Genomic DNA, 14,701 nt, shown 5'->3' on the forward strand with positions numbered 1-14,701 from the left:
CCTCACCCCACTATCTCCTGGCCTAAGTGCCTCATGAGTGGTGCCATGTTGGTATCACTTGTGAGGTTCAGACTTGTCTTCGGACAGTTGACTAAACAAAATAATGAAGAACCTGCTGATATTACGGATAGTAGTGTAAGTGTTGGTGCACCTGCTATTATTGCGAGTGATGACATTGAACCTAAAAGTAATGACTAATTACCATACAAGAAGCGGACAAATATGAAGCATCCTAGAGAATCAGTAACGGCACAGCTCTCTAGTTCACTACATGTATAGAATCTTAGGACCTTGTTAACAAAAATTGATAATATTTATTTTATATTGGTGACATTTTGCTGTACTTAACTAAGCAAAGTATATGTTTTTTGAGGACACAGGCCTTAATGAATGTTTATTTTTTCGTTGTATATGTAAATGTATGTACTTGTCCTTATGCGTGTGGGTGCATACGTATGCTCATGATAACACTTATTTATAAAATTAGTATATCATACCATTGTGTGTTCTATCTCCGCCTATGGTTCCATACCTTAGTAGCCTGGTACGCCAGAAGGGTTAGTGTGACTGTACTTGTCAACATGTGCAGCAGGAGGGCAGCACCATAAGTGTCTCCGATGTTGCTGACAAACCTGTAATCATAAAAAAAAACATCATGGACAGATAACTATATACAGTCAGCCAGAGTTAATTTCTGACAGTAGAAAAACACGTCGTAGTATAATTTATGTGAACATCGTAAACAATCAACCTGCGCACTTGAATTTGTCTGTTTTTCCACAGAACATAATATTACGATAATGCCATATTTACACCAGTATTACCACTTGGTTTGTTTTACAGAAATATCTACTTACATCTTTAACTTTCTTTATACCGTACCCCTGAATACAAATTTTCTTACAAGAGAACTTTTAATGAACTCATAACTAAACCTCTTTTCAAACTGCGAACAGGGTTAAACCACTAAAGAACACTATAGACGCCACGTAAAAAATCGACAAGTGCGTAACTTTACTATGTGGCATATCTTTACTTATAACTATATGTACGAGAAATAAAACAAGGAGAATACAAGGACAACAAGGGTAAGACAAGAGAAATATGGGCTAAACAAGGAGAACAAGGGTAAGACAAGGATAACAGGAAGAATATATGAGAACAAGGGTAAGACACGGAGAGTAAAGGGAATAAACGAAGAATAAGGGGAATATAAGAAGAACTGGAAGACGAGAGCATTCTTAGAAAACAAAACTATTTGCATTAAAGATTTCTTTACATTTGATGTAAACTCAAAATAACAACTACTGTAACTCAAGCCTCATTTAAGTTATTATTTTTGAAGAAATTAAAAATTACTTTATAAAATAAATTAAGTTTACAGTAACGTTAAGCACTCTGATTGAGGTTCTGCCTAATCTTATGTACAGTCTTAGGAAAAAAGACTTGTCTTACAGATTTTTTTAAGTCCCAGAAAGGAGGCAGTGCGCATGATCAGAGGACGTGCGATCTGGTTCACAAGAGAAGAACTAGTTGAGGTAAAAAAATCAGTTTTGTTTCATTATATCTCTAATCATGTGCACTCCTCCTTTCTGGGACTTATAAGCTCTCTGTGCGGCAAAACGTTTTTCTAAGACTGTACATTTAGGCCTATTATATATCACACACAAATATATGTTTATATATTTACACACCAATTTTAAATTTCGGGTTTCGTAAATATAATTAGAAATTATTACAATATGTAATACCCGTTTATTAGTTACATTTTATTTTATCTACATATTTCTTTTTTTTTTTCTTTGTTATTTAACGACGCTGTATCAACTACGAGGTTATTTAGCGTGATGAGATTGGTGATAATGAGATGATATTTGGCGAGATGAGGCCGAGGATTCGCCATAGATTACCTGACATTTGCCTTACGGTTGAGGAAAACTTCGGAAAAACCCAACTAGGTAATCAGCCCAAGCGGGAATCGAACCCGCACCCGAGCGCAACTCCGGATTGGTAGGCAAGCGTCTTAAGCGATAGAGCTACGTCGGTGGCTTGTACCTATTTCGATTGCAGAGTTATAAATTTTGGGATTGTGGAGAAGGAATGGAATGGAATATAATTTCGGGAGGGGCACTACGACCCAGCATTGCAACCTTTCAAGATCTATTGCGCTAACTCTCAGGTAGGTGAATTCCAAAACCCACACCGGCTGATTATACTAAGGCTCGCTGTGTGCCCCTTCCAAGCTGGCATTCGGGGATTGTTATGAAATGACGACGGAATGGAGAGATGTTGACGGAATGATGTAAATGCCTAATATGAGGAAGCGGGAGAACCCCAAGAAAAACTCGACTGCGACCTTGGCAGCCATAAGTGTCACTAAAGATTTTCCAATTATAGAGAAGGCTCCTGTGTGCAACAGAGATAAAAGAAAGTTCATCCTCCTATTGGTGAATGTTAAATCATTTAGGTACGTATATGTAAAAATAATACATAAACGATAATATAATTCTCAACATGATCCAGAACCTCAACGGTTGTGAAGTGTAATGAAAAAATAAATTCACTTTCCTGGAACGTATTTTCTGGCCTGGGTGTCTGTCTTATTGCTATCAAACTTCTCATAATATCCTATTGACCGCCGAATATAGTAATCCGTGGGTCGCCTTGTGTATAGCAATGGAGATTAAAATGTTGTACGGCAATCGATAAGCCAGGATATTTCGTGCTAATTCCTTGAACACTGCGAGAAATCGACTCGAGGTTCATGAAAATTTCAGACTGACATGCCGCCACTTGAGCGGGTCCCATAGTGGTGGTCATAAGCGAGCGAGTCGAGACGCGGCTATCAAATGGAATTCGAAATGGGATCTAGCAGCGGATAAACTGCAAAAGTCCAACTAGATAGAAACTTCGTGCGACACGGTTATGCTGTTTTAGATTGTTCGTGACGAAAGAAAGACATTCTTTGATTTGCTTCTGTTTCGCTATAAGTAACTATGCGTGTTCAGGATTTACAACCGACATCAGAAAATCTACGCAAAGAAACCACAGAACAAAATTATTTCCTCTATGAATTCATTCATGTGATGACACTTCCATGTGCTCTGGTTATTCACATCATTATTATTGTTGAATTTCTTTACACCATAATAAAGGGGACTAAAGAAATGACTTCGCAATAAACGAATGCAGACATGAAAATTAATAAACATTCAATCATCCATTCATACTTTTCTGCCCCAGGGCAGATTTTTCGCTGCAAACTCAGCATTTTTCAATCTTCTATATTTTCCGCATTTCTCTTAGTCTCCGCAAATGATCCATAGGCCTATATCTTAGGGCCATATTCATAGACATTCTTAGAGCGGGCTTCCGGTGGATGATCAGCGAGCTAACGTTTTTCGTATTCATAAACCAGTGTTAGCGATATGATATGAATCCTGTATAAGCAATCAGTCGATAGCCGGGGCTAATTTAGCACGCTCGTAGCGCGGGCTAGCGAAATGTCTAAGAATAGCACCCTTAATGTCTATCATCTGATATATTCTTCTGCTCCGAACTTTTCTTTCGTTCATCATTCCTTCTAGTGCATCCTTCAGTATGCAGTTTCTTCTCTGCCAGTGAACAAACAAATTCTTTTTTCTCCTTCTGATCAGTTTCAGCTTCATTCTTTCTTCATCCACTCTTTCCAACACAGCCTCGTTTATTATTCTGTATGTCCATTTCACACGCTGCCTTCTTCTCCATGTCCACATTTTAAATACTTGTAGTCGTGTTTCTCTTCACTTCGTCGTAATGTCCATATTTCTGCCCCATACAATGTCACACTCCACACAAAGCCACAAAGTACTTAATTAGTCTCTTGCTTAGTTCTTTTTCCAGAGGTCAGAAGAAGATGCTCCTTTTTCGAGGCTGAAGTCAAGTTGTAACAGCGACATATGTGAGTCAAGAAACGATATAGGCCTATTCCCTATGAAGCCTTTATGGCAGCGGTCGGCAAATGTAGTATTCAGTATTTAGTACTGTGGTCGGTATTTTATATCTTCAGTGATCGCAGCAACCTATCTAGCTTATTTCCCTCGTATACTAGATGTCATCGAACCTTGCCGGTACGGGTAAAGTAGATTGTGGAGGTTGAGAAGTCGCGTTCTACAAATAGGCCTACTAAATGTACCTACTAAATGTGCTACATTAGCCGACCGCTGCTTTGTGGCTTAGCGATATAGCTCTTTCTTATTTCAAAACAACGGGCTTCAAATTTAAGTAAAACGCGCGCTTGTCAACATGGTCTACCTATACGTTGATTCCCGAGCTATTCTGAGGTGGGACTTAAGGCTGGTTCACAATAAACCGGGAACGGAAACGGCAACAAGAACGAAAACGGAAATAATGTTAAAATAAATGTATTTAAATGTGAGCTTTCACAATAGTTAATTGTGAATCCTCACATTTAAACACATTTATTTTAACAATATTTCCCTTCTCGTTCTCGTTGTTGTTTCCGTTCCAGGTTTATTGTGAACCAGCCTTTAGTCTCTGAACAGCGACCAATTCCCGTATCAAAGGGTGTACATAATGTAAATACTGTATCACTACCACTACAGATAACTACAAATAGCTGGACTAAGAACAATAACATTTTTGTGTTTCATATAACTAGTAAAAATATATTCTGAAAAAAAAACACATAACTTAATAATGCACATACTAGCAACATTAAACATACTTCGATCTTCGTAAAATAGTTATACAATAGGCTAAATCATAACTTTCTTTCTACACAATAAAAAAGTTGTAATTAATAATAAAAATAATATCAATAATAATGATAATAATAATAATAATAATAATAATAATAATAATAATAATCATATGAAAAACATAACTGACCTTCCAATACACAACACAACACAATACAAGCATTGGGACGATCGCTCTCGCATACTGCTCGTATGCAGCGAAATGTGCTCTTGTACAAAGGACACGAGTTGGTCACCATTGCACTAATCAATGGTATTTTTTACTTTAAGAGTTTTCTAGCTATAAAAGAAGAACATTATAAAGCATTTTAAATTTCTGTTCCTTCAGAGAGCGCTATTTATTGTTACTTATTTCCGATTACATCTTTATAGGAACTCTTTTTCTAGTTTCGATCAATACTACCTCCTGTAAAATTATGCAACACTTTTTTAAACACCCTGTATATGTATACGAAATTTAGACAAAATTGGGGCATGAGTATAAAATTTATCGAGGACAATCTCTCTCTCTCTCTCTCTCTCTCTCTCACACACACACACACACACACACACACACACGACCATCTCTCTTTCCTTTTCACTAATAAAAAATGCAGGCGAGCACGCTATTCCTATTCAGTGGGTTTTTGTAAGCAATTTTTATTACGACACAAATGTGCACCGAAATTACCTGAATAACACTGATGATATTATTATTTATTTATTTATTTTTTTGTTGTACTGTACTTCAAATATTAGATGAGACTTAATCACAGAACAATAATATAATGACTCATTAGATGAAACGCAGACTCTGGAAATAATAATGACAACGATAAAATTGTAGATTTCAACTGTTCAGGCCGCAAGCATATACTATAACCACAGTCTAGTATATACAGTCACGAAACTTGAGTTTTGAGGGTGCTAGGAACAATAGACTGTGCCGGTACTATTTCGCATTGTCTGTAATGGGGCGATAGTAGCGATCCTAGTGGTTAGCAACTATCTATGGATGCATATTTCCTCCATATTGAGCTTCGTGACTGTATATACTAGACTGTGCTAGTATAACTATTATTTCAAAATCTAGTGGCCAGCGAACGCGTTAACAAAAAGGCCAGGATTGCCAACTTGGTAAGTTAGTATTTATAGAGAATTCAATTTTTAAATTCTGGTTTCTGATTGAGTACTTCACTGGCATATTCAGCTGTGGCGAGAAATGTCACGAAGACAGCTCGCATGAGAATAGCCCCACAACAACAAAGAATAAGAAGTTAAGATGCTGATGACTCTTACAAGATAATTTTTGAAACGACTTTCACATAACTCTGCTAAACTGTTTATATTACTTTTTGTTTGTAATATACTATATCAAGTAATTAATACAATGTAATTTTCACGAATATTAGGCTATTTTTTCATGTATGACGTTGTATTTTTTATTATTGTACACAGTTTATATTATTACTGCACAAATTGTGCACGACTGCCCACTAAAAAACCCTATGCTATTCCATACATACACATTAATAGGCCTATATAATATAATATGTGTGAGATAGCCCCATATCTATGCAAAATTCTATTATCTGTCCACATACTTCAAGGATCGAACCCACTATCAGTCTCCGAGCGAGAGTGCCTTTCCTGGCCTGTAGGGTCGTGACTGTACGCTTCTCCATATTTTATAGGGACGATCGCGGCGGTGTCGTCTACTGTTTAAAACTGAATGAGCCTAATCATCGACAGTGGGAACGAGGACAGGTGCTGACATCTGGCGCACGGAACACCGCTCACAACATCTCCACACAAACTGACAAAACAAACTGCGGTGATGTGGCCGTGAATAAGTCAAACGACCGTGGCCCAGTTGGGATATCATCTTGCAGGCTTCGGTGTAGATATCTGTAACTGCGATAGATTTTAATGTAGCAAGGACAACCTAATAAGAAAATAATTAATAAAACCAGGAAGATCCCTGACTAAGTATTTTGATACGTGATTTGAAACTGAAGAATGGTTCAGTCTTAAATTTATATATTTTAATTGAAAAGTTTCAAAATATTCAGGGCCTTGCAACAAATTTTTACGATGCATTTAAGTATCGTAACATAACATATTACAGTACGACATGGGAATATTTTCAAACGAGGCAAGAGATCGAATTTGATAACTCACAGAGTATAATATTATGATGTTACAATAAGCATGTTGCCCAACGTTTCATCCGCTTTTAAATTTCACTGTTAGGTGTTAGTAAAATTTCAATATTTCACGCTCCACTATTTAACTTTTTTTTTGACAATCTCTCTGGGGAAAGAATCACCAGGATTTATTTTATAATCTGATTATTATTGAAACAACTGAATTTAAATTAATTATGGTAACTAAGTCATTATAAACAAATTCGTAGATAACAAATATTTTATTGGTCTCTCATAATTTTTGCATCATTCTAAATAAAATAATAAATTCAAATGGCGAAGAGAGGTATAATATTGTAAAATATTTGTAGTTAAGTGTACAACAAATAAATAATTACTGTTTATTTATATCAACGTGTTTCACTTTATTGCACTAGTACGATAGACTATGTCATTACGAAATTTTTATGAATATCATTAATTTTGGCATTACGTAACGAAAGAGAATAAAATAATATTTCGAAACAGGCATTGAAACTTCTTTATTTTTATTTTTCTGTCCTAGATTTATTTCATTTTCATTCTCTAACCTTCCTTTCTCATTTTCCTCATTTTTGTCTTCTCCTCTGGGTCGATATTATTTCTTTTGGTTTTTCTCTTCTTTCCTTCTTCAGTTCTTCTCTATCATCTCCACTTAACCTTGTATTCCTTTATCTTCTCTCTTCTTTTCACACCTCTTCATTAACTTATCCTCCCATTTTAATTTTTCATCCTACTGTTCTTTCCGCCCCTTCTTTATTTTCTATCTCCTTTTATTCATGTTATTTCTTTCTCTTTTCTTATAAATTCCGCTTATTTTTATTCTATGCAATCTCAACATATTTCTCTCTTCTCACTTGCACTCTCTCACTCTCTTCACTCAATTCCACTCCTTCCTTTTCTCTAACCTTCCAATTTCGTATTATCTCTTTTCTCGACTCCTCTTCGATTCTCAAGGTCTCTATCCAGGGTGATTCAAAAGTCACGCGACATAGACAAACTCCGTTATTAGTGCAGATAGCGAAAAATGGAAAGAGGAGAAAGTTGTTAGAAATAGGTGTTTTCAATTTAATGTGCTTGAATTTTCAACGTAGAATGCATCGTTTAGGCTGTACGCTAGTACGACACACCTGCCAATTCCAATACTGTCATACTAGTGGCTTTTCGGCTAGTTCTGCCAGATTTCAGATACGTATTATTTAACGGAGAAAAATAGTTGACATGCTGAGTTTAGCGGTTATTTAACTTCTCACAGCGCAAAGAAGCATTTCTTTACATTGATGGCATAAGAATGCATGGGAATTTCATTCTTGCTTGGAGGTTTTCCCTGAACTTGTATTGGCTACACTGCTAATAATCGTCATTTCGTAATTTACTCGATGCACTACGAATCTAAAATCCGGTAAAACTGGCGGAAAATCCACTAATTTCGCAACATTTGGTTTGGCGGGTGTGTCGTACTAGTGTACAGCCACATCGGTGTATTCTACGTTGAAAATTCAACCACATTAGATTGTATACTACCTATTTCCAACAACTTTCCCCTCTTTATATTTTTCGCTATATGCACTAATAACGGAGTTTGTCTATGTCGCATGACTTTTGAATCACACTGTATATCACTGCTTTCATGTCTTGTCTTCTCCACACCTCTGGTTTGCCCTATGTTCTCCCCTGCTATTTTTTCCTTTCCTCTTCTTTGTTCTACTGTATTTTTATCTCCTTCCCTATGCTCTCTTCTCTTATTCACTCGTGTCCTTTCCTTTCTCTCATCTTCTTTCCTGTCCATTGTTCTCCTCTCCTGTTCTCTCCTCTGCTCTTCTGTTCCCTTCTTCTGTCCTCTCTTCTTTTCCACTCCTATCCTTTTCTCTCCTCTCCTCCTCTACCTTCCTTTAACTTTTCCTCTCCACTCCTGTTCTTTTCTCTCATGTCCTTTCCTCCCTTTTCCTCCTTTTGTTGTTTGAATCTAAGGATTACGACCTGGCTTCGTAAATTCAAGATGTGAAACCAGCCCCCAACTGAAGCTTTTAGTAGTTTTCATCATACCTAGTAATTTTCAGTAGGACTCAAAATCTTTCTTTTCAAATTTAGTTTGCTGTTTCATAATCTTAGATCTACAAAGATGCTGAATAACCAATGGGTGCACATGTAATCGTGTTTTAATATGCTCCAACATTGGTACTATGATTATTGTGGATCTATTATTATTATTATTATTATTATTATTATTATTATTATTATTATTATTATTATTATGCACTTTTGTTCAATTCTTAATTTTTATTTTTTCTACTTTAGTAGGTTATTTTACGACGCTTTATCAACATCTCAGGTTATATAGCGTCTGAATGAGATGAAAGTGATAAAGCCGAGGAAATGAGTCCGGGGTCCAACACCGAAAGTTACCCAGCATTTGCTCATATTGGGTTGAGGGAAAACCCCGGAAAAAACCTCAACCAGGTAACTTGCCCAGACCGGGAATCGAACCTGGGCCACCTGGTTTCGCGGCCAAACGCGCTAACCGTTACTCCAGAGGTGTGGACATTTAATTTTTGTCATTATTAATTTTCATTTTGTGTGATTCTTCGACAAGCAAGTTGTAATATAATAATATTAAATTGGGCTAACCGTCTATACTTATCTAGTTTATATTTGGAATAAAACATTAACGTTTTCGGCACTTATGTGCCATTTTCAAATGTATGGAATTGCCTTATTACATGATCAAATAGATACACTTTATGTGTGTGAAATATATGGTATGTACCCTTCATGATCTACCATCGTTTACAAAATATATAAATTAAAATTAAAAACACTTACTAATAATTAAAAGCTACACTAATTTACATCTACATTAAAAGTCCCTTGTTTTATGTAACATTATGGTTATCTTGAAGTTGTTATCACATGTAGTTCCTATATTTATTAAAATGTTTTTGAGTTGCACTGTGTTGCACGTATTAAAATGTTAAAATTATGTTTGTTATATATTAACACACCAAGGATTCATGTTGTTTCACTTACACAAGTCGAAGCACTATACCACGATGAAATGTTGCGTAATATCAGTTACATTGGTGCTTGTTATTGCTTTCCTTCGGTTTGCCAAGGTTAGATGTTACAAATTCATCATTGTCACCATACGATTTTCAGTTAAGCCTTTTACACTGCGAACATAAAATGTTGTTGTTACGTATGTGAATATACTGGTGGTTAAATGCATTGATTGAAATTATTAACTTACTTACATTGGTTGGACGTGTTGTGTGCTCGACGTTGGTCAGGCTGTTACTGAGAATCGTTAGGTGCTCACATAGTTCTTATTTTAATGAACGTCTGGCGGAACCGGAAGTGATGTGGGGGTAGGGGGATGTGATGTAATATTATGGGATGATGTCCGATTTTTCGAGATTAATTTAAATAAATTGAATAGTGGGTTATTGGGATTAACTATTTGTTCGTTTAAAAGGTGTTTTCCTTCATTGAAATTCTTTGCAATATAAAATTGCCCTGCTATGTCTATTAAGGGGCTGCTAATGGCTTTTATAACTTTTAGTATATCTTTTATATTACATAATTCATGTCCTTCTTCTATGAGGTGATGGGCATATTTCGACTTGTTTCTATTGTATTTGAAATCTGTAACGTGTTCTTTATATCTTATTTTGAAATTACGCCGGGTTTGACCGATATATAATTTGGTGCAGTTTTTACATTACAATTGATATATACCACTATTTAAGAGGGGTTCATTATTATTGGTTTTATTGGGAATTATGTTATGAAGCTTGTTGTTGGTTTTGAAGGCTATGTTGATATTTTGTTTTTTGAAAAAAATATTGATTTGATTAGAAATTTTCCCGAAATAAGTCATGGTTTGCCATTTTTTGTTCGGTTTTGCATTTTCTGGTTCTAATGTAGTATGTTTTTTCTTAAGTAATATGGTTTTTCTGTTTTTAAGTAGTTTATGAATTAAGTGTTTTCCAAAGCCATTTTCTTTTGCAAGTCGACCTGGTTGGCAAGTTGGTATAGCGCTGGCCTTCTATGCCCAAGGTTGCGGGTTCGATCCTGGGCCAGGTCGATGGCATTTAAGTGTGCTTAAATGCGACAGGCTCATGTCAGTAGATTTACTGGCATGTAAAAGAACTCCTGCGGGACAAAATTCCGGCACAACCGGCGACGCTGATATAACCTCTGCAGTTGCGAGCGTCGTTAAATAAAACATAACATTTTTTTTCTTTTGCAAGGTTTGTCACATAAAACAAGGGACTTTTAATGTAGATGTAAATTAATATAGATTTTTAATTATTAGTAAGTGTTTTTAATGTTAATTTATATATTTTGTAAACGATGGTAGATCAACAAGGGTATATAACATGTATTTCACACACATAAGGTGTATCTATTTGATCATGTAATAAGGCAATTCCATACATTTGAAAATGGCACATAAGTGCCGAAAACGTTAATGTTTAATCCAAATATAAACTAGATAAATATAGGCGGTTAGCCCAATTTAATATTATTATATTATCAGTTTTGCCATATTGTATTTATTCCCATTTTGTGCTGAACTATTATTGGCCTCTAGCTGTTGTACAGCACAATAAATATTAGTAAAGAAATAAATTATTATCATTACAGGAAGATCTCTGAAGTATATAGTCCAAATCGTTACGCTGCATGTGTAAACTTCGCACTTTCTGCACAGTCTCTCTCATGACGTCATGAGCCACGGAGGTCTGCTATTATATTGTCCATCGGCCCTAAACCATAACAAATCTTTACGGAATGCAATCTTACTGAAAATTAAGGCGCTGGGAACATTTGTGTAGGACAGAAAATAACGGTGCAAAATATTCTCACCATTCCAAATTTTTATCTTCGTTGTCATTCTGTATTTGATAATTCATTACAATTTATAAAATAGTCAATTCGTAGCACCTCTGCAGGTGGTTAGTTGCTGTTGAAAGTGATACGTCCATTTTCTTTCTAATTTCTAGACAATGTTACAAAGAAATTTGTTCTGCCTGGATATTTACGTTTGATGTAAGATACACCCAAAAAAAATACTATCACTGTTACTCCAAGTACTTCCTCTGTATTAAACATATGGAATTTCCAAGAGATAATGAGTTTCTCACAAACATTCCATGCTGAAATTGTCATTTATTTGCGTAATTAATTTCAGAGTACAATTTCCGCCTAAAGAAATTACTAACTTAATGTATTTTAACAGTCCATATTTCTTTCATAACAAACTATAAATCGCTACTTTTTTTTTCAACAAATACGTTGCAGTGCTGAGTACAAAGTCTTTCATAATATATGAGAGAAACGTAAGTTTCTTTCCGCTTTCAAATATAAAACTTCATAGGAAATGTTAAAAAGATTTTATAAAGGAATTTATAGTGATAACTGTAGGCTATAAGCAAATTACCACTAAATGTGTAGTATAGTAGTAACTAGTAGTAGTACCGGTAGTAATAGTATTAAGTGTAGTAGTAGTAATAGCCACCGGCGTAGCTCATGCGGTGCGTGAGTTTATATTACCGTAAATGTACGAAGACTGGTAAATGTTAGAATTTACCGGTATAACCTAACATTTACCGTTATAGTGCGGTAAAACGCCGAAATATCTTATTAGATTAATACATTTTGAACTTTTAACAAGAAATGTTGGTAAATCTCAGAATTTGCCGATGCAAGATGGTAAAAGCTAGATCGAAGAATCCAGAACGAAGAATCCTGCCTCCGTTGTACAGGTTCAGACATAATTACAGGATCGATGAAGTGAAGCGGCTCCGAGAGGCTGCCAAAGAAGGTCTTGAAATGCAAGCGAAGAAAATAAAAGCAGCCACTTGTAAAAAAAAATTCTAAAACTTTCAGTGGGACATAATTTGAGAATTAAAGTACCGTATGTAGACCGAGCAAAATTGACGCAAAATCATAAAAATTCAAGATGACGAGTTTTGTAAACTTGGTACCAAAGCTGGCAAACTGAAGTCATTGTACATTAGGAACCAATTTACATTGTGCAAAGAAAATTTTATCATCATCGAAGAAGTAAGAAAAGGAGAAATTAGTGTACAGGAAGTGATTGGCAAACTATCTTTCGTTGGAGGTCAAGGGTTCAAAAAGTGTAATTGTTTAAAAAACTGTGGAACAAAAAAAAAGTTTGTGTAAATCATCTTCAATGTTGTGTAATTCTAAATGTTATAATAGCCAACCTTGTTGTAACAAGAATTAACATTCTTAATGTTTGTTTTACTTTATTTGTGGACCTGGACTGTTTGAGGGAATATAAAGGCTTTGCTAATTTTTGTACGGAATACTATAACAGACAGGGTTAAAATTATAATACTTTTCACTATTTTTAATACGGATTACAGTTTATTATAATCACATTGTAATGTAAAAATATTTAAATAACTTCAATTTAAAATAAATATAAATTATTTCAGTCATTGCTGAGGTATTTTTATTTATGCTTTTAAATAGATCCTAAAACAACAATAAAAAGATAAATCGGAAATGGATATGTAAAAGTGCGAAGAACGGCAAATCTTAGTAAATATTTTTTTTATTAAATTAATACGACATTGCCACAACTGATCGTTAAATCCTGAGGTTTACCACCATCATCTCTTGGTAAAAGTTCAAAATGTATATATCTAATAAGAAATTTCGGAGTTTTGCAGCACCATAATGGTAAATGTTAGGTTATACCGGTAAATTCTAAGATTGACAGGTTTTCGTACATTTACAGTAACATTGTAACTGCGCTCAGATGTGGGTTCTATTCTACCTTGGTCTGATTATCTGGTTGGGTTTTTCTTCCGTGGCTTCCAACTATAAGGCTAATAACAGGTAGGGGAGAGTTGGGTAGTATCGGACATCGGGTAATATCGGACAGTGCGTTTTTCTCATCTACCACCAGATGGTAGTACCTGAATGACATGGTTACGTTTCTGTATGCGACATCACAGAAACGTAACCATGTCATTCAGGTATTATCATCTGGCGGTAGATGAAAGAAACTCACTGTCCAATATTACCCGATATCCGATACTACCCAACTCTCCCCTAATCATAAGGCGAATTCTTAGCCTGATGTCGCCAAATACCATACACATTAAATAACCTATTGATTGGTAGAGTGTTATTAAATAGTCGATTAAGAGCAATAATATCATCATCATTAACGTGCCGAATTAGACCTCTTCTGTCTACAGAAAAATCTACGTTTCTTCTGCTTTGTGTTGTATAATAGAATATTTATAAGAGAATACGCTTTTCTTCTATTCTCAAAAGTTATATATAAAACGTTTTCTATAATAATATTCCGTGACGCGACAGCCCATGGAGAGCCAACACTGACCATCGACTTCTGACCTCACGTCCATATGCCTCCGCAGAGGTGAGCTATCATCCAGCTAGTAAGGTGAAAACGTGTGATTAGCACGATAACGATCCCCCAGTCGTTATGGTTGATTTTCGGAACCGCATTTCTCTACCTAGCTTACAAGCAAACTTTCTCATTGGAGGCAGATAAACAAGTTATTTTCTTTTATTCCGCCACGTTAATAATGTGAAAACAAGTAGGCTACTTGTACAAATTTTTGCCACTCGAACGCAATTACGAGGGCCGACTAGAAAAAAAAGTTTCCCTGGGACTGTAATTCGCTTAAATCCCCTGTCTTTGTTTTAATTTAAATTTTATTTTCTTATTCAATTACTTATTAATTGTAATGTCTATGTTGTGGGATTACG

The 14,701-nt window shown here is 35.4% G+C and overlaps 1 protein-coding gene across 3 annotated transcripts in view; it reads right to left on the bottom strand.

The window, feature by feature from the left end:
- The window catches only part of Orco (odorant receptor co-receptor), a 93,240-nt gene that overhangs the window by 22,758 nt on the left and 55,781 nt on the right, over window positions 1-14,701 (bottom strand). For all 3 annotated transcript variants that reach the window (XM_069835281.1, XM_069835279.1, XM_069835278.1), the window contains exon 5: window positions 533-632. In XM_069835281.1, coding sequence (XP_069691382.1) covers window positions 533-632 — 100 coding nt within the window. The remainder of the gene's footprint in view (window positions 1-532; window positions 633-14,701) is intronic.

This window comes from Periplaneta americana, chromosome 9, assembly GCF_040183065.1.
Source record: "Periplaneta americana isolate PAMFEO1 chromosome 9, P.americana_PAMFEO1_priV1, whole genome shotgun sequence".
Taxonomy (NCBI): Eukaryota; Metazoa; Arthropoda; class Insecta; order Blattodea; family Blattidae; genus Periplaneta; species Periplaneta americana.